The sequence below is a fragment of the Chroicocephalus ridibundus genome, chromosome 4 (assembly GCF_963924245.1).
Source record: "Chroicocephalus ridibundus chromosome 4, bChrRid1.1, whole genome shotgun sequence".
NCBI classification, from domain to species: domain Eukaryota; kingdom Metazoa; phylum Chordata; class Aves; order Charadriiformes; family Laridae; genus Chroicocephalus; species Chroicocephalus ridibundus.
The window spans coordinates 58632519-58653429 of NC_086287.1; the positions used below are offsets into that span (position 1 = coordinate 58632519).

General features: G+C 44.0%; 1 protein-coding gene across 5 annotated transcripts; it reads right to left on the reverse strand.

Moving 5' to 3' along the window:
- Nucleotides 1-5949: 5949 nt before the first annotated feature.
- On the reverse strand, nt 5950-15679 carry SLC25A29 (solute carrier family 25 member 29). 5 transcript variants are annotated; one of them, XM_063332912.1, is made up of 5 exons: nt 15541-15630; nt 13660-13703; nt 11670-11776; nt 8869-8952; nt 5950-8318 (listed from the first exon to the last, which is right to left on the reverse strand). In XM_063332912.1, exon 5 carries the CDS (start codon nt 8283-8285, stop codon nt 7575-7577), a length of 711 nt encoding a protein of 236 aa, XP_063188982.1. In that variant the 5' UTR covers nt 8286-8318; nt 8869-8952; nt 11670-11776; nt 13660-13703; nt 15541-15630; the 3' UTR covers nt 5950-7574. The 5 variants fall into 5 exon arrangements, with proteins under 5 accessions (XP_063188982.1, XP_063188979.1, XP_063188980.1 ...); XM_063332909.1 differs by having other exon boundaries at nt 11660-11776; XM_063332910.1 differs by lacking the exon at nt 11670-11776 and adding an exon at nt 11531-11606 and having other exon boundaries at nt 15541-15599.
- Nucleotides 15680-20911: the final 5232 nt, after the last annotated feature.

Here is a 20911-nt window from a genome sequence, read left to right on the forward strand (position 1 = left end):
GTGTTACAGTGGCTTGAGAAGAGGAGGGCAGTGAACAGTGTATCGGCACTAAGCTTTCACAACTTAGTAACTGCACTAATGATTCTCTATTGCTTAAAGCTATGGAGAAATCCAAGGTCCTTCAAAAGCTACAGAACTTGGGTTGGATTTCAAAACTGAATATTGGGTGTAAATTTTGCAGACAGGAATAAAAAAAAAGAATAAAAGTTGGACTTGGGACCAGTAAGCTTCTTCATAGATGTGTAAATGGAGTAATTAAAGTGTAGCTCTTCCTTGGCAAGAGTGAAAAGGTTTCCTCTATCAGCCTGATATGGCAGTCCCAGGGCAAAAAATGGGAGAGTGATGTGAGGAGGAGGGTGTGAGACCCCCCTGCAGAACACAACAAGCAGAAGTATCTACACAGCGATCTGTAAAAGTACAAACAAATTAGAGGAGGAATGTGCGTGCTTGTGTTACCACAAGAACTCGGTATTCATTTTGATTGTACGGATTAAGTTGCAAAAGGCTAAGTGTGAAGGTGGCTTTACAGCAATGCTTAAATGCCACCTGGATAGCTACAGGCTTCATTTTGTAAGGTAATTTAATCAGTGGTCCTTTACTCAGTTGCATTCTCTTTGCCTAAATTAAACCAGTTTAGGCAAGTTTATGTGTACTCACAATTGTTCTATATTATTAAGGCAATTTTGCTTAGAATTTTCGCCAGTCCCTTCATTTCCATGGAAGTAATCTGGAGATTATTGAATTTCCTTTTGGAGAAAGCACATCAGATTTGGTAGAAGCGTTCATGTGGATTTTCCAGGTCCTGCCTTCCTCTAAAGTAGCAGAAAAACACTGTTTTGCTGTAGGCAAATGTGTAGGATCACTTATAGCAACTGTTTTTTAGACAACTCTGGTTTCACGGTTTCCTTAAGTCTTCTGTTACTTTTTTTTCTAGCAGAAAAGCTTCAAGATCAGATGCTGGTTGGATACCATTCCTTCTATAAGGTGTGGACATAACATCCCTCTCGTGAGCTGCTGTTCTCACCAGGTTCCTCCATAAATCGGAAACTCTTGAGGAGCCACTCTGATGTTCTTTAGAAATGTTGGGAGGGGGGGAAAGGAATGATGAGTCTATGGGTTCCTTGCAGGACTTTTGGATGCTTCTCTTGCCACCACTTTTACATTAAGCATCGTTGTAGGTTTAAGTGTGATTTCTCTCTAATGGGGATGCCTTATTGCAGTCTGTACCTATGCTCTTGAATAGCAGTTTGCCAGGAGATGGCAGTGAATTACCAGTTTGTACAGCATGACCAGCAGACAGAACAGCAAAGCCTGAGGGTGTCCCTAGGAGGTCAAGTGCGCGTAGGGTGGGAACACCAAAGAGCGAGTTTCCCACACACCAGTGCAGGTGAAAAAGAAGTTCAACTGCCGATTTCTGAGAGTCCCAAGCGTACTTGTGCATTCCTAAAAGGCATCAGTAAGGTAATGAAAATAAAGATGGAAAATAAAAACTGTTGAGTGTGACACAGATCATATATTTTTAAGGCATCCGTGCATCCAAGATTAATATATCTTTAGAGAGGAATGTGGAAATCTAATGGCATGTATTATTAATGAATGTGCTTTTAACTGTAAGTGGCTGTGACGGTTAGCTGATAGACATGTAGAACACCAATGCTTCACTCCAGCAGTGGTTTCCTAAGAAGTCTCGGCTCACCTGAGGCAGTGAGGGCCTCATGGTTTGACTTCCCACCAGCGTGTTCCTGCTCGTAAAGTTTGCAAGGCCGCTGCGGAGCCTGTGGGACAGATGGTGCCTCGCAGAGTCCTCCATCGCTGCTCTGTAGGGAATCAAAGATCTCCAGTAAACTCCAGTGATGTCCAGATCACTGGTTCTCGTTCTCTTTCTGGAGACACAGCACCATACACAATATCATACACAGTAAAAGTGTATTTCAGAGGGATGTTGTTTGTGAATAACGGGTATATTTTTGAGATAAATCATAGAGCAGATAAAGACTGAGGCATAAGATTGACTCCTTGTTAAATAGTGGAAAATCCATACATAAAAATGCTTGGTGACTGGATGTGTCCTGATGTGCTTCAGCTAAAGCTTATCTCAGCAGCCGATTGCAAGACAAATCTGTGCAAAAACCTTGTCTTATTAGTTAGTGTTTTGATTTAAGGGCTCATAGTCAGGTGTCCTTTAGAGCTACAAGATGCTTGCCAAGGGCCTCACTGATGTTGTCAATTGCAATTTTGGCTTGCAAAGTTTTTGATGTGGGGCATCATGCAGCTTGTTTTGACTTGTTTTTCTACGTATTTCTTTTTTTCTCAGCAAAACAGAAGATTTGGCCTTTGGATATAGAATCCTTCAGTCTTCGATCTTAACCAGTGCTTTAAGTGAACTTCCAACGAATCCAGTGACTCCCATAGATTTAAAAGGCATACAAATGTTTATGGCTTGGAAGTGGATCATAAGGAATAATACTATGGCAGGTCTTCAGGTTTTCCTCGTGTGGTTGGTTGGTTGGTTTGTTTTTATTCTTTCCTCTCACATAGGTTAGGGATAGGAGATTTCATCTCAGTTTTTTCTAGAGCGTGAAATGGAAGTGTACCGTCTCTCAGTTATGAACTGGCGGGGAAGCAGGTATCTGCCTGGAGGAAATTAAGGGTAAGAGAGTTATTTTTTACTTTTAACTCCTTTAATTGCAGTTAAAAAGCCTTAATGTTATTACTAGCCTGTTTGAAAGTTACCTGTTGTATTTTCACTTAAGGAAGAATCTGCACAAGGAAGAAGGCATGTGGCCTGGTTTATTGCAACATTTGAGTATACCTCATCTAGAATAAATCTCTGCTTAAGACAAGCAGAAAAAGAATACTAATTTTCTTTCATAAACTTTAGTCTAGCCAAGTCTAATTACTCTAGCAATAATTCTCCCTATTTTGATGCGTTTAGCAAACAGTACAGACCGTGAGGTCAGGCTTCCTTGGGATGTTAGTGTTTTATCGATTGGCACATGGATGTGGTTGAAATGGTACAACTCTCTGTTAGTAAAAAATGCAGAAGGTTTCTTTCAGTAAGAAAAAGCAGTCATTAAACAAATTGTAAGTAATAACAGTGAATGATACCAAGAAGCAATTTAACTGTGTTAGACGTAAAATTTTATAGACGTGAAGAATGTTTTGTGGATGGTAGAACTTGCCTTTCTTCCAATTACATCAATGTATAGGGTTATTTTTCACTGCAGACCTTACCTTGCTTGTTTTCAAATTATTTATTGATGAAACTGCATAGCTTAAAATCACATCCTAGATCAAATCAGTTAAAACTGATAATAAATTATAAGTAGACAAGCTTTTACTGTGTATCATATGTATTATTGTGCATATTATGCCACTAATACCCTTTTTTTTTTTTTCTTCTGTTAGTGATAACCATTTTTGTAGTTGGTGAGCACAACACTGGTACAAAAATTGCAAAACTGTTGCACTGGGAGGATAAAAATGCCTTCTTTTCCTCTGCTTTCCTCCCCCCACTGCCCAGGAACATACCTAAATTCCTGAATATTGGAAGAGAAGTGGTTTACTTCCTCATGATTTCAAAGTCTTAGCTCCACTAGGTTTGGCCCAGCAAGTTCTCTGGTTCCCTGCTCTCTTGCTGTGCTTCCCAGAGACATGTGGTCCTTTAGATCCTTCATCTGCCCCCATATTTGTGGTGTTTGATACGACATGTTGCCTTGGGTAAGCTTCTATTTCCTCTGGATGTTTTTCTGGCAGAAGAGCGGTTTAATAGCACCTTCTGCTAATCCAAGGGTGTTTGGCACTCTTCGGGGCTTTAAGTTATTATTTAACTATTCACAGATCAAGAGCTTGGCTAATAACAGCTGTTGACACCTGCTTTCCAGCATAATAGTAAATATATTTAATTTCACAGAACAAACATATGTCTGCAAGGTCAACATTTTATACTTAACATCTTAGTAACTTTGCCATTGTGCTACCCGTCCTGCACCTGCAATGGACGGGTTCTCATCCCTTCAATGTCTTGCTACTTTTTCATGTGAACTGTAAAAAAGCTACATGTGGAGAAAGGCAAGGAAAAAAAGGGGCGAAAAAAAAAAAGATAAAATACTGTCGTGTTACACTGGCAGACATAAATGGCCTGAATTTCACCCCAGTAGTTTTAGTATGTAACTTCTTTAAAACTTGGAAGTGGTGTACCTGGGTGTTTTCCTCTTGTGCTAATTGAGCATATTTGTGACTGCAACTTGTAACGCTGGTGTGACCCATCCAGTAGCAGCGTGGGTCATAAGAAAGGGTAGAGCACAGGGACTTGATAGGAGGCGAGTTACTTTCAGGGAGTTTTACCTTGATAGAGTTTTACCTTCTTCTTCCCTTCAGTTGTTAGAGCATCTCCTACCCAGTATCATGGTGCTTGTGGGAAGGAGGATCTGGGGAGGCGAAATACAGTTCTGTCTAACTTTAATTTGGCTGACGTGGCAAAAATCCATCAGGAAGGAACTGAATCATGTTCAAAAAGGCTGAGGCTGTTGTCTAGCTTGATTTAGTAGGTAGGAGATTCGCACAGATTTCAAGCGCCTGACATCAGACTAGGTTGAAAGCTGGTTTGTACCCTCCCCTTAGCCTTGTTGTTGAGTAACTGCCGGTGTCTGCTACTGAGTATTTAAGTTCCAGATGGATGAATTTCTAGAGAGAAGGTTTTATTAAATACTGCAAATAAAACATGGAGCAGCCCTTTCTGATTTAACGATATTACTGTTTTCTAGGAAGACGCTGTTTGCCTGTTCCAGGTATTTGTTTCTGGGCCATAGTTCAACGTTGTTGCTCCTGCTGAGAGAACATGAGGTGCTTGACTGGAACTGCTCCTGGTCACAGTTAGCTGGAGAAGTGGTGGCCTTTCCCTTTTCTGATCCAGTAAACTGATGCTTGACAGGGTGGTTTTTTTCCGTCAAGTGTATCTACCCTTTCAGAAGATGAATTAGCGGAGCCAGTACCTGAAATAACCTCTCAGCAGCGATGAGAGCGTCTTTTTCATAGGTCGTAACACAAATCATCCTGCTTTTCCTGTGTGGCTTTTTATTTGGAATATTGATGCTCTTTGGACAAGTTGAGCTGTCTAAAACCAAAAAAGCCTGCAAAGCTTTTTTGCTAAACTTGTGTGTCTTAGAGACAAGTGTCATTGGAGAAGAGAAGGCTCCGAGGAGACCTTATAGCCCCTTCCAGTACCTAAAGGGGGCCTACAGGAGAGATGGGGAGGGACTCTTTATCAGGGAGTGTAATGATAGGACACGGGGTAACAGTTTCAAAGTGAAAGAGGGGAGAATTAGATTGGATATTAGGAAGAAATTCTTTACTGTGAGGGTGGTGAGGCACTGGAACAGGCTGCCCAGGGAAGCTGTGGATGCCCTATCCCTGGAGGCGTTCAAGGCCGAGCTGGATGGGGTCTAGTAGGAGCGGGTTTGGAACTAGGTGATCTTTAAGGTCCCTTCCAACTCGAACTATTCTATGATTGGGCTACAAACAGTGCTGTTGGCAGAATGGGTGCTTGATTCTGATGTCACTCCGCAGGGACCCTGGACTTGTCTTCTTCAACACTCCTAAAAACAAATTAATGCAGAATATGAAGGGTCCTGGTGCGCTGCCAGCTCTCAGGCTCAAAAGCAGGATTGTTCCCTTAGTACCTACACTATCTTCAAGTGAGGTACTCGCTGAGAAGACCCATTTGAAGAAGTGAGCTCAGGCAACTTCCCTTCTTTCCTTCAATGAACTGACTGATAACGCTCTAAGCCAGAGCAAGGCACTGCCCTTCCTGGTGGTGCGGGGAAGGCAGACGGGGAACAAGTTTCTTCAGGCAAAAAGCAGAAACCCCACTCTCTTGCAAGCCCCATTCAACACAAGGAAGCATCCGAGTAAAACATAAGAAACTTTCAAAAACCAAGGTCAAAATTTTTAAAAAATTTATTCCCTGAATTTTACATACAGTAATTACAGACTATTGTACAAAGGTGTAAATGGTCTTTGCTGTGAGTTGTGCATATGCAGCTTAGTAGACAAGATTTAACATTCAATTTGAATCTCAGTGCAAGTAGGCACTAAAACATCCAACATACCTCCAAGGTATAAAAAGACATACCAGTTTTACAGGTTTCTCCCAGCATATTGTGTTACAGTGCAAAATGCTATGAAATAAGATTTCTCTAGGAAATTCATATAAATTAAACATATTGCACTTGTCCCAACCAAAAGCGTAACAAGTTGTACTTACTGAACTAAATTGATAGGTTTTAGAACATTCCTCACACACGTGCACTCCTTCCTCCTGGCTACTTGTGCCAAATATGTGTGGTTCTTATGCCAAATCTTAAATAACTGTTTGTAGCTCTTTGACTAATGCAATCCCTCTTGAACAGACTGCTAAAAAAAAAATATAAAAATCACAGCGGATTAAGGTAAGAAGAAAATTCTCCAAACCCCTTTCCAGTAGCACTGTAACTGAATACATAAAAATCGGCATTGTTTAAATTCCTAATGCAAGTGTGTTGAACACCAACCATTTCAGACACTGACACCCCTATTTTCTGGAAAGGTGTGAAACTTCCACTTCTAAAGACATAACGTATTTCTACAGTACTTCAAGCTGCTAAGCTAACGTTGCACCCACGAACGCGTTGTGCAATACCACAGGTAGGACTTTGACTTCTGTACGTCACTGGCTGCTCTGGGACACGTGGGGAGAAATGGCGGAAAATTGCATTAACTTCAGAGAACGAAGTCTACTTGGGCTGAATCTAGTCGATACGATCCGTACACCCACCAAATGAGAAACGGAAGTGAAGGCAAATAACATCAATCTTACTAGATTTAAGTTTCCCTACATCCTTACAAGCCTTGAGATTTCAAGGAACAAGTGCCTATGAGTGCAGATGCTAACTTTGTGCATAAGACATTTATTCAAAGCTGAAAGGTAAGGGAGTAGCTTAGGAACAAATCATATATTTTTATTATTCTTTTTTTTTTTTGCAAACCAGTATGAACAAAGTTGCTACTAAAACCACTGACCTATGAAAGCAGAGGAAAAGTAAAACACAGGGCTAGCTGAACGCTAGTACATGTCTTAAAACAGTTCAGGGTTACCTGCAAAATGCCTCCACCACTTCATTTCCTCCCCCTGCTTCCTCTCAGAGGAGTATACTTACTCCTGTTACGTGCAAAAACCACGTTTCTTTTCTGAAAACATTTCTGCATTCAACTTGCCTCGGTCATTCAGAACATGAGTGGAAGAAAACCTGATTTCTGGTACTACGACATTCTCCAGATCCTCTTCTGGAGCTGCAACAGTAACTATACAGTACTTTCTAAAGGCAGGTCCCCATCTTACTTGGATACTACTAGATAAGAAGTCCTTAATAAAGGCAATATGCTGTTTATACAAGTAATGAGATGAAATCCTAATGACACATTTAGGAATTCTTTATACAGATAGCATACATTTATACCACTTGTGCGGGTCAAATGTTAACGTTCAAAAAACCCAACCGGCTGGGCGTTGGATCAGGAGAACGAACAGCTTGGGCTCACAAACTGGAAGGCTGCTGGATTACTGGCCCTGGTTCACACTCATGAAGGTTGTCTTCTGACCTCATGTACATTAGGAACACAGTGACAGTAGCAAAGGTAGCTGCGTTGACAGGAAAAGCGCGGAGAAGCGTGGAAGTGAGACCTCTTGTGAAGACCCTCCAGCCTTCGTCATGGTAACTCTTTCTGACACAGTCTAAAATGCCCTTGTACTGTGTGACACCTCCAACGCCGTCGGCCTGAAGCCGGGATTTGATCACATCCATAGGATAGGTGGAGAGCCAGGACACGATTCCTGACATCCCCCCAGAAAACAGCAGTTTGGGAATAACGTAACTGTCTTCAGCTTCACAGCCTAAATACCTGGTCATGCAGTCATAGGTCAGGAAGTAAAAGCCAAAGCTTGGAGTCTCTCTGATGAACGTAGAGACCATGCCCCTGTTGATACCCCTCAGCCCTTCCTTTCGATAGATTTTGATCAAACAATCCAGAGAATTTTTGTAGTTCTTCTTTTTTAGTTTGTATTCACCTGTTCCTTGAAGCTGCATTCTTGTCTTTGCCAACTCCATGGGACAGCAGATGATGCACTGGATGGCCCCTGCTGCCGACCCTGCAAGGAACTGGTTTAGAGGAGTGTCTTTTCCAAGAGCACGAAGCGTGTTTCCTTGTACACCAAACACAAGGGCGTTAATGAAGGTCAGTCCCATCATTGGTGACCCAATACCTTTATAGAGTCCAAAAGCCTAATGGGAGAAGGGAGGAAAAACCCATCTTAATACCATCTTGCATTGTAATAGTAATTTCATCTCTGCCTAGGACACAAACATCTAAACATTCGGAGCAGCACAAATATATAGTTGAACACATCCAGAAAATAATCTTACTCCATCCAGATAAGTGTTTCCTGTTAAATTTTATACTTTATTTTTAAAGTAGCTGAAAGCCTAAAGCCACCCTTCTAGTTATGGTCTTAAAGCTTCAGCAGAAAAACAAAACTCACCAGTTTCTTCACTCATTGCTCAGATTGCTTGGATTCTGGGAAAACAAACTATTCAAATAACTCATTATCTTATTTAAAGAGTTAACTTTAAAATATCAACTTCCAACTTAGTGATCTTCGTGAAGTTTCTGGCAAACTACAATATCTGCCCTATGGTCAGGTGAGGTTCACAGTATGTTTATCTCTTGATCTTCGATATTTGTAGGGGTTTTTTTTTTTTAACAGCTTTCCCACCCTCCTGACTCAAAATATATGAAGATAAAAAACAGGCAAAGCGTTTATTTTGTACTTACAGATTCTTGCTTTATGATGGACTGAAAGCAATGGAAGGTCCCACGGTAGAGAGGTTTCTCTACATTTTGAACTTGTAGACGAACCTATAAGAAGTTGTATGAGATACTGATTTGTATGTCGAGACCAGGCGAATTGGTAAATTGTCTTGTACATATATGGAGATTTGCTATAGCAATGTATATGCAAGAGCACAAGCTGGACACTGGAATGCCAAATGTGGCAAAATAATTGAAAAATGTTCTGTGTTTTGAACTAATTTGGGGGGTGAAAACATGGAGGGAGGAGGATTATTAACTTCTCGGGAATATTAGAAAAACAGCATGTGGAAGTACAACAGGGTACACTGTTATCTAGGATTTCAGATTGAAGTTCTCCAGTACTGGCTACAATAAGTACTTTCTTTAGCTGCCAAGAATACTTCTGTTCACGCTCAGGAATATCTGTACAAACCTGACAGAATTTTATAAAAATGTATTTACACGTCAAGTATGAAATAAAGATAATTTTAAAAGGATGGAGACTTTCAACAATTTTTGGCCACCAGACTTGGGTCCCTTCACTGAGATCTGATTTTTTTTTTTTCCCCAGAGGGTAGCTGGGAAGTGACTCTTAAGAAGTCTTACTTTGCATGAGGAAAGAAATAAAAAGCCACTCGTCCTTTTAAATTTTGATTTGGATTTTTTTAAGCTGCTGAACACAAACAATTTGTGGGGGTGTGGCTGTTTTGAATCTTTACTGTTAGTCATCAATTAGCTTTTCCAAAGCCAAAAGGGTATGTTCTGCTGGACAGAGAGATGCCACCGTAACTGGTGACATTAGGAGACAGGCCCTTTTTCTAGATGTTTTTTAACCTTTGATTGGAAACTCCAATTATGTTTTTTCCTGTTGATTTGTCACAGTTAAACAAAAAAAAAAAGTCTCAAAGCTACCTAGTTCATGCAAAGTCCTAGGCTGCAATAAACTCAAAAGTTAGAAATCTGTCTTTGATTTCCAGCATGGAGGGCTGCCACGTTCCTCAGAAAAGAAGCTTATCAAGCATTTAATGCTGCTGCTGCTGCAACTCCAGGGCAAAAACAACTTTGAGACTCTTATTCTGATCACAAGAAGAGATTATCAGCTCCGTGTGAAAGATTCCTGACTTTAAAATCTCTTTATCAACGTTTGCCCAAAGTAAATATACACCACCACAACAATGAAAGACCAGTAAGATGATGTGGGGCTAGAAATATGATCTGGGGACAGGGTTTGTCAAAATTCTATATTCAGATTAGCTTTCTTTGAGGCAAAACCTAAATAATTTACAGTTTCAGTATTTTTTCTTTTTATATTCTTACAACATGTCATTTTGAACTAAAAAAACTAAACAAACTTTAGCTTTCAGTCTCTTTTTAGTATAGACATTAGCGTACGCTGGCCCGACTGGGAGGCTGAGATCACCTCAGGTCTTCCACAGTGGAACAGGGTCTTAAAACATTAAAAGCCCCCTTAAAAGTGGGCTTATGGTAGAATTCAAAGGAAATAAATCCTTTGTTACTCAAAGTGATGTTGGGGGGGGAAGGGTAGGCAGATTGTTAAAACAGTTTAAGAAGCAGACCCACAAGTGAAGTCGTAAAACTTTGCACAAAATGAAGGTTTTACTCCATTTACAGTTCACTGCTACGGTTTCAAACCCCCTCTGTGAAGCCAGGGGATTTCCACATGTATGGGCTCTGGGAGAACTGCAGCTTAGGAATCTTCTAACTTTAAGTTTTCTATACACTTGTCTTCAGTAGTTTTGAATTAGCCCTATTCTATGTATAGGTTGAATTGCCTCGTGGCATACAGCTCCCACTATTTTTGTCCAAGTAATTTGTGAAATATTAACCAATTAAGCCTTGTGGTAGGATAGGTCAGAGTACTGACGTTACAGGTCTAAGAATGAAAACTGGCTCTTTCATTTGAGCCGCGTGCTGACCACGCAGGGGTACCCGCATTAGAGAACTGCCAGGCGGGGCAATAAATGCATATAAAACTTTATTTCATGGGTATTCATGCCATATTCAACAAGTTCTTTAGTGTGTAAAACTACAGGAAGGATGAACCATGTGCAAAGTTTAACCCTCTGTTCTAGGCATTGCCCGATATTCTGGCTTCCTTCTTATTTGAACCCACTCTTACTGAGGTTTTTAGGTCCAATAGTAACACATTGTAAATTCACAGCACTAAAGCCTTATATTAAAGGTACACAAGACTAAGCAAAAGAAAACAACCCCCAAACCACCACACCCCCAAAACAGTCCAAACATTTCATAATGTGCAAAACCAAGTGATTTAGAAGTGTTTGAGCAATGAAAAATGTCTTCCCAGGGTACGAAGTGGATACGACCTCAACAACAGTGTGCCTGAGATTCAGTTTTAGAGCCACTGTGTGTACAGCCCGAAATGCATACCAGAGAGAAGGTTCAGAATAAGATTTTTACATTTAAAAAAAAAAAAAAAAAAGGGATATTTAAACCCCGCTCCCTCCATGCCATATGCCATAGCTGTAGAAGAGGGACACACCGGTTTAAAACTAAAAAGGGGAAAAGCTTCATAAGTCTTTTAGATCTTTATTTGAACTAATACATTTGGGAATAAATTAAGACTGAGAGAAACAGAAGTGTTCACCTGGGCTATACTTACTAGGTAACTCTCCCGTGATGAGGCTTATCTCTCATCTACAACAAAGTAACACTTTTGCTGTTAATGAAGACAGCCCCTAGCTCAGAAAGTAAAGGCAGTTAAAAGCAAAAAAGCAATTTTATACATTACATCAACAAACCAGGGATAAGGAGTTTGCCAGCTCTGAGATCAGCTCAGTTGTGGGTTTCACAGGGCGACTTCACCGGCTCGAGCTCTCCCTGTGTGTCCCACCATCCCCCTCCCCGCCTTGTGAAACACGGTCACCGGCCAAAAAAAAAAAAAAGAGAGCTTAAAAGCCAATTCAGAAGTCAAATTCTGGCTTATCTAAGCAGCTTTCCCATTGTTCAGTTATATTAAAAACTTACAGTCTAAGGTGACTACCAGCTAGCCCTTCAAACACTGCAGAACTATAAAAAGGTTAATTCTTAACACATATACATACACAACAAGTTTTGCAATGTCTTTTTTTTTTTTTAAGACTAGTTGTAGTGTTAGTTTTCCCACATACAGTGGTGACAAATAACACAAACAGTAGTATTTTCTCTAACCAAAAAAATAAATAAATGCTTGTACCACCTTCTAACGGGTACGAAAATATATAGTGTGCCACACTGGATTTCATAAAACATTTAAAGTCATCCAGGAACAAACTCCTGTTTGCTCTATTGTAAAGTGAGATGCTTTTTGTAAAGCCAACACATCTATTTTACATTAATACAGCTGCTAGAATTAGCATGGGAGCCCCAGTTTCCCAGACACTTAAATATTTAGTTTCATGCAGTAGAAGTTGTTCCACTTTAAAACAACAACAACAAAAAAAAAAACAAACCAAAACCCCATATGTGCTTAACTTTAGCCTGAGCATAGAATATTAACAGTTTTAATAATAACAGCCAGTTTGCTGGCTTCAGTGAAATGACCTGTCACCCTAAGTTAAGCATGTAAAACTTGGCAGGATAGGGGGGGTGAGAGAAAGAGACAGCTGGCCCTCTACCACCATAAAAAAAAAATAAATGTGCAAGTCTGGATTATACCGGTCCCGAAAATATATACTAGAATTCAACTCGATGACTTAACAGTCAAATTTACCATACTTCGAGAAACATACATAATTTTTACTACTTGAGCAGCTTGCACTTGACTGGCAAAGACTAATATCCGCTAGCTAGCAAAAAATCTGTATCCAGTTAACCATGTGCTGGAATACAGAATATGGCGATGACCTCAGTAACACTATCAGCCCTTCGCATATCTAAATTCAGCAAGGTAGAAGAATACCAAATATAGCTCCAGCGGGTGGCACGCTGTCTGCTGCAGTCAAGTCATCTGCTGTATTCATTTAGCAGGGAATATGTTGGCATCCCTTCTTCTATTCTTCCAGCGCGAGGCTTTGGATAAGGCTGCCAAAAAGCGACTTTAAGTCGTCATCCCGTTCTGAAAAACGGGCTTGGACCCCCCGGGAGATTTCAAATCCTATCTTTGAACAAGTCTTAGCTACCCTTAGTACGCATAATACATACAGCTAAGCGACTATCAGAAAAAAAATCAATTTTAACTTGGGAAGTTATAAAAATACATAATAATGCTTAAAGGGAGGAACAAGCCCCCAGACAAGCTTCATGCTGTGGATTTTTTAATCCACTTATGCCCTCTGGCTAGTCTAACAAATTAATGCTGGAGGAGTAAGTAGCGGGGCTCGAGGGGGCAACAAAACACAAATTTTCAACCTCGTAACAAAGGAGGTTTGAGTTACAAACGCGGGGAGAGGCAGTTCTAGCAGTGAGTGATCAACAGCTGCAGGGAAGCACACTTAGAACAAAACTAAGTTCAATCTCAGATGGTATTTTCAAATGCAGCATTGTTACTGCACTGATGAACGTGTAGTTTAGGCCAATGTTGGCCACGTTACTGGGTTGAATCATACATACTAAGAATTTTTTTTCGCTTCTGAAGAGCTGGAGACTGCAAATCTAACAACAGCGGTTGAGGAGGCTTGCTCCAAGCTTTCCAGCACACATTTATGCTCCTACAGTGTCTGGGAATTTTATTATTTTTTTTTTCCTCCCCCACTCCTTGGAAAAACTGCAAGTTTTCTACCTAGAGACAAAGGTATTTCATAATCAACCCACCTTAACAGTGTCAAATGGGTGTCCTACCAGCACTCCGGCAGCACCTGAAACAAAAGAAATGCCCAGGTTACGCCTCATAGTTTTCTTCCTAGGTCTGGGGCTACAGCAGCCCAGCCACAGCCACCAGCCCGAGAGGCAAGTGCACGGCCTTCCTGGGAGGCCAGCTAAAGAGCATCCCCTCCCGTCAGAAGATAAGGGATCTACAGGCTAGTCCTTCAGGCCAGTACTAGGTGCCTTTATGGTCCCGTCAGGCTTCTGAGCCCCAGGCAGGCGTCCAGGTATGTGACTACAGAGCATGTCGCATCATACGGGACGTACAGCAGTGACACCCGGCCTCAGCCCAAGGGCAAGTCCAGTGGGCAGAAGCTGCTGATTTCCTCTGACACAAAATATGTCATGGATGTGTCACTCTGTGGAGGCAGAGAAAACTTGGACACTTCTCTAAAGGCAGAAGACGATTCCTGCCCACAGCCTTTCCAGATGCGATGGTAGCACCTGCAGAAGGACCATGCATTACCAAAAACCTTTGCTATATTCTAGCGTCAAAGGACTTTTTAGAAGTTCCTACTAGAAGTTCAGCATTTTGCACTGGAAAACACGAGTACTGCCTGAAGCAGGGGATCCTCCAGCTCCCCACTTCTGTGACCAGAACTGGAAGTTCAGTCCATTTCTGGCCACCACCAGCAAGAGCTACAAGTGCTTCAGGTGCGCCTTCCCACATCTGCAGAAAGGGAACGTCTCTCCCCGAGAAGACGTGGCAGAAACGCGAGGCCGCTCTAGGATGGAGTAGTCCAGGTTGCTCAAGGCCAGCACAGCGGCAGGATAGTCCAAGGCACAAAAATAGGAACGTGCACCGCGTTCAGCATGAAAAGACCAGTGACACAACTAACTGACCGTGCGGGAACCCTGGCAAGCGGGGGGTCGCTAGGATGAAGTCGGAGAGAAGCTAGGGAAAAATATAACACATAAAAAAAAAAAATAATAAAAATATCTCTTTGCCGGGTTGGCAAGGAGAAGAGCAAACACAAATAGCTGAAAAGACGCGAGAGTAAATCTCCCGAACACAATTTAACAGTGGCTAAAAATAGAAGGCGGCAGGCCATAAGGCGATGCACGGGGAAGAGCAAGGGGGGACCCTACGTCTCCTCTCCTCCTCTGCGCGTTAAAGCGCTCCGCTAGCAATATTTTCAGCCCGGGGGGGTCCCCGAGCCACCCCCGAGAGACCTCCCCACCCCATCCCCCCCCCCGCCACTTCCAGCCCCTTCGGGCAAATCCCGGCGCTGCGACACCGCCACGGGGAGGGACGGCCCGCAACCACCACCCCCTCCCCGCCGATAATTTCCACCGGGAAACCCCCGAGACCTTCCTCGTCGCTGTGGTGTCCCCCCCCCCGCACCCGCCCCCGCCGCTCCCGGGCTCGGGCCCCACCTGCAGCGGGGCGTCCGCTCTCAACGCCGCCCCCGCCCCCGCAATCCCCCGTGCCCAAAGCAATTCTCCGCTCCCCAAATTAAAGCGCCGCGCCCAGCCCTCCCCTCCAATCCCCCCCACTGCTCCCCCTCCACCATTTTTCCGCTTTAAAAAAACCAAAACAAACATATATTTTTCCCGTTTTCCCCTCCCCCCTTTTTCCGCTTTTTTTTAATTTTCGATTTCGATTTTTTTTTTCCCCTTTCCACCTCCCTTTTCTTTCCTCCTTCCCCCCCTTTTCTTTTCCTCCTTTCTTCCCCTATATTATTTTCTTTTTTCCCCCCCTTTCCTTGCTTTTCCCTTCCCCCCCCCCTTTTTTTTTTTTTCCGTTTTAAAAATCTTTCAGATTTTTTTTTTTTTTTTTTTTTTTTTTTTTTTACACCCCTTTCCCCCCCCACCCCCAAAGCTCCTCACCGCCGACGCATCCCGCCAGGAAATCCAGAGCCATGCTGGCACCCTCCGTTCCACGGCGGGGCCCAGCCCTTGCGCGATGCCGCTCCGCGCACTGCCGCCTCCCGCCCCGCCGCCCGCCCTTTCTACCGCCCCCGCGGTCCGTCCCCCCCACCGCCTCCCCTGCAACCAACAAAAGGCGGAGAAGGGCCGGGCCGCGCCTCCGAAGGGGCGGGCAACGGGGACAACTCCCCCCGCATCGCCCGCAGCCACTGGTGGCCACGTCGGGGCGGCTCCGGGCAAAGGGCGGGATGGGGATGCGACACCGGGGATGGAAAGGGTGAGGGGGGACCCGGAACCGCGGCTCCGGTCCCCCCCACAAATTCTTCCCTTCCTTTTTTTTTTTTTTTTTTTTTTTTTTTTTTGCAGCTGGAAAATTAATCAGCAAGAAATGTGGGAGGCTGGGGAGGTGGTGGTTGGAGTGTGATTTGGGGGCGGGGGTAAGAGGCGCAGAGCATCCCTCCTGCGGAGCCCGCCTCGGGTGGTTTCCAGTGGTTCAAGGAGGCTGCCCCGGGGGCATGTGGCTCTCTGGATGAGGAGTCCGTGGGCGCTGGCGGTTGGAAAGCTGGAGGAGCTGGTGTGGGGAGGAATTTGGCGGGGGCAGGGAGGGGGCTCGTTTTCATAGGGGCGAAATGCCTGGAGCACCTCTCCTGTGAATACAGGCTGAGAGAGTTGGGGTGGTCCGGCCTGGAGAAGACAATATTGTGGCCTTTCAGTACCTAAAGGGGGCTTGTAAAGATGGAGAGAGACGTTCACCAGCACTCGTAGTGATAGAACAAGGGGTGACCATTTAAACTGAAAAGGGCAGATTTAGATTATATATAAGGAAGAAATTCTTTACGATGAGCGTGGTGAGACACTGGAACAGGGTCCCCAGAGAAGTTGTGGATGCCCCATCCCTGCAAGTGCTCAAGGCCAGGTTGGATGGGGCTTTGGGCAACCTGATCCAGGGAAAGATGTCCCTGCCCACCGCAGGGGGCTTGGACTAGGTGATCTTTAAAGGTCCCTTCCAACCTAAACCATTCTGTGAGTCTGTTACCAGACTCTCCCACCCAATGTTGTCCCAGAGAGGTGAGGAAGGGTTGCCCCAGCAGACGTGAGCTCTGTGGTGGTTGCTGCCCCCGTGGCTCAGCTGCAAGGGTGGGGTTGAGACTCCACCTCTGATGGTCAAGTCCCTGTATCAGTAGCCTGCTGCCCGTGGGGCTTGGCAGAGCCCTGGCTCTCCATCTTACACATTGCTGCTGTGCTTCACCCTGCAGAAGAGGCGTCTCCTCAAAGGCTTTTATTGTTCTGTATTAACTCTACTTTCCTACTAAGATCACCTGGCTTTGAGGTGCCCGGGTGCCAGAGGCTTTACATGGGAAATTCAAGCTGTTGACGTTTCAAACGGGAGCCCTGTTTAAGCGGATTGTTATTTCTGCGGGCAATGGCTGAGAAAGGGGAATACCACTGGCCTAGAACAATAAGTCGCCTATTCCAGCTTTGTTTGGAGTAACATGATCTCTTCAGGGCCTGCAGAGTCAGCTTTTAAGAGAGTAAGTTCCAGAAGCAGGATGGTAAAGAAGCTGGATTTTTTCTTTTTCTTTTTCTTTTTTTTTTTTCCTCTTTTAAAATTGCTTTCCGTGGCATGGCAGTGCTTTTCTAAGTGTAGCTGCTCAATACACAGCTGATAAAATCTTGCAATGGAATAGTGCATTAAAAATGAAACCAACTTTTACCTTCTGTGTAAAGAAGACACAACAAAACCAAGGATGCTTCCAAGGAGGTCTGAAACTACCACTTACAGAACAAATCCTGAGAACCTGTCCCAGATATATCAGCTCTTGGACCATCATTACAATTAATAAGCAGATAAAATGGAAATGCAAAGCATTCAATGAATCCCTGAGCTTTCCCATATCCTCTTCCAATCTTCAGGGCGCTCATTTGGGTTCCTTCTCATCTCTAGACACTGTCAAATCAAATCAAGCCGCCCCCCCGGCCCCGCCGGTGTCTCCAGGATGCTTTGGGTTCCCTGATGCACATACCTGTCCCACCTGTGGAGATCCAGTTGGGATCAGAGAGCAGGTAGGTGGGCTGGCCCTGCCCTCTGCCGTAGCACCGATGGCTTCGGGAGCTGCCCAGTCCTGCTCTACCACACACCCTCCCACCTCCTAACAGGGACCTTAGACCTTGCCGAACCCGTACACCTGCAGCCAGTCCTTGGAATCAGACAGGAAGCCCCAACCAGTCCTTTTTCCTTAGACATTTTCTCCAAGTAGAGGTGGAAGTGGCTTTCTGGGAATCTTGTGTGCTCTGGCATGCGCAAGAGGAGGTGCAATCATGCACCGCAGCTCTGCAGGTGGAAGGCCAGGTGTTGTATGCATCTGTCTTGTAGCACAAGCCTTGGAAGCATCAGCTTGGCCTGAAACATTCCTGGCCAAAGAGGTTTTAATCTGTTATTCAAATCCTCTGATCTTGCAGGCAAGCTGCCTCAGAGAAATTACCTTCTCCACCAGAAGTGTTTTGTAATTTTAATGTTTGCCCACAATGGACAGGGGAAACAATTTATTACCTCTCTTTTTGCAGGCACCTTTTAGGTTACCTGAAGACAGTTTCAAATCTTAGTCTTTTCTTCTCTGAATTACATTGATTATCGTCTTTTGACCTCTGATTCTTCTTACCCCACTTTCTTCATTAGATCTGGACTTCTTGAACTGACCCCCAAGGCCTTGCTGAGTGAGTAATGGGAGATTACCTTGGGTGTTTGCAGACAACGCTCTTGTTCATATTTCTGAGTATGAGGTCAGGTATAGGCAAAAGTCCTTTCATAACATAACATAATGTAACATAACATAACTTAACATGACACTGTTTACCTAAGGGCATCCTGTGACGCATGATGTGCCTCAGACCCTTTTCAGTAGACCAGCTGCGTGCCATGACATTCCCTGTCTTGTACGTGCCACTTCTTCCTGCAGTTACTCCTAACTGTCCATGCTAAATTGCTTTTTCCCCGATCGTTTTTCCAGTTTTTCAAGATCACTTGAATTCTAATCTTGCTGTCGATGTTTGGGCAGCCCCTCCCAGGTTGCTGCAATCTCCAAAGGCCTGTCTTGTTCCTGCATGCTTGAGCTGTTCCTAATAAGCTGTATTCAATGCTACTCAATGTTTTATTCAGTGCTACCGAACCCCACTGCAGCAGGCCAGAACTTCAAAGAGGGCCGGGGGACGCTTTATAAATTAGCACAGAGAGAACTTCAAGTGCTCATTGGTATAAAGTCTGAGATGTCAAGGGCTGGTCTGCTGAAGAGTATGGCTTTCGTCCCACTGGGGAGTTTCTCTTTTGTTCATCTTTTCTTGCTTGGGGTTTTGTTTTGTTTTCAGCTCAAGTTACACTTGTGAGGCAACGTTGTATGAATGCAGAGGAGTTTATTGAGCTTGTACGAGGGAGGGACAGCGAGTCAATATAGATGCTTATATTTGCGTGTGGCTTCCATTGGAGCTCTGTGATAACAGGAAGGAAGTCATATAGCTCTTACATTTCAGTAGTATTAGGCCAGACATTTTGGCTGTTGATCCAGGGCCTCACTTGTGCAGTACAGAAACAGTTTTGGAGAGGAGAGGTAACCTGACACTCGAGGAAACCCAGATTTGATGGTTCTCCTCTTCACTCCTGCTGTTCTTCTAGATAGTTCAAAAGCTGCATCTCATCTTGCATCCGCTTTGTTGATGCGTGATGCCTCTGGCTCAGAGCATGACTCAGACATCTGTTGGGAGCTGTTGTGCCCTTCAGGCTCCATAGATTCGGCTCAGCTGTGGCTGCCTTTCCTTTTGTTCTGCTGAGGCAGATCCAAACACAACTTACAACCGGCTGGGACACATCCCCTAGAGAGCTAGAGTGAAGGGCTGTGCTCTCCCTGCTTTCTTCTTCTTTGGGAGCGTTTAGCTTCCCTGCTGGATGATGACATGTGGGATCATCAAATAGAGAAAGCAGAAAAGAGAGAGCTGATGGCGGCTTGGGAAACATATAAGACCTACCAGCATGTAGTGCGGCAGCACTGCCACGTCTCAGAGAAACGGTTTGTGTTATAATTTAATGTCATCTTTCAAGGACCCTCTTCCCTTTTTCCTGTTGTCTTTTAGGTCTGAACGGTGGCAGTTCACATGGAAGAGGCTTTGCAGGTGCTGCTACAGGGGTGAGATAGGAGAGAAGGTTCCCCTTCGTTCTCGTGGCAAGAAGTGACTGCGTTGGCCACCTGCTGCCCTTGATGGCGCCCAGGGATGATCTGGGAGAAGGTGAGCCTGAATGGAAAGCCAGGAAAGGGAATTGGGAGAGCAGGGAGGGGAAAAGAATAAGGAGGAGAGTAAAGAAGCAGCAGGGCAGAACTGACACTTCAGGTAAATGAAACACGAGGAGAAAGGGCAAAAGCAGAGTGAAGTAGGAAAGGAACAGAAATGTGGAGTTGTGATAAACTTGCAGAAATTCTGGTGGCGATGGCATGCAATAAAATACACATTGTTGACTCAGGTGTTTCAAAATCTTTCTGTTTGCTTGTGAACTTGGCATCAACAATTGGCCGTGTCCCAGTAGACATGTCCCACTAGAACGTGGAGGGTGGTGGATGGAGAGGGGTCTCCCCTTTGCTCCCCAGAGCTTCACTGGGGCTTGGCCAGCTCTCGGACTGCCTGGCAGGAGAATTTCCTTTCATACAGCCTTCTGCCCTCAGCCCTTTCCTTATCTTCTAAGGTACCATCACAACTTCAGTACTCATCGCGTCACCCAGAAAAATGCATCAGTTTCTCTTTATTTTGAGCTGCAACTGGATTTTAAGCTTCTCAAAGGCCCTACTTGGGCTCCCTGAATCACTCTTCAAAAATTCTTTGGGGCAGCAGCTTTCTCTCTGTCCCCTGTTTATGATGTGAACCCACATGGCATTTAGACCATGCGCTTGCAGCCGTGTGAATGTTACATTTACGCAAGCAAAACGTTTGCAAGGAAAACCTTGTGTTTTCCAGAGACTGCAGTCCAGCACAACTGGGCTTGAAGATCAGCTAGTGCTGCACCAAAAGGCTGACCATCCAATGCAGCAAAAAATAAATCCACATGGTGAAATGAGAGAAATATTGGGGCACAATGTTAAGTACATAAGAAAAAACTTAGAAGCTGAGCTGCTCTGTGGAAACACTCAGTGTCTGAAAACGATTCTGCTCCAGGTGAGTTCACTGAGTACCTTTGTGGGATTCAAGTCCATTTTCTTTGTTTTGCTAAACACTGTTGTACTGGTTGCCCCACTTGTTGTACTCATTGCCCCCCTCAATGTTATGTTATTGAGTCAGGTCGTGAGGATACTCC

What these genes read in the sequence shown, in the direction of transcription:
- SLC25A29 (XM_063332908.1), bottom strand. Translation starts at nt 15,574, where the DNA reads ATGGCTCTGGATTTCCTGGCGGGATGCGTCGGCG. An exon ending in CCTGGCGGGATGCGTCGGCG is followed by an intron (nt 13,704 to 15,540) that starts GTGAGGAGCTTT and finishes CTTTTGTTTCAG; the next exon opens with GTGCTGCCGGAGTGCTGGTA. An exon ending in CCATCATAAAGCAAGAATCT is followed by an intron (nt 8,319 to 8,868) that starts GTAAGTACAAAA and finishes TTCTCCCATTAG; the next exon opens with GCTTTTGGACTCTATAAAGG.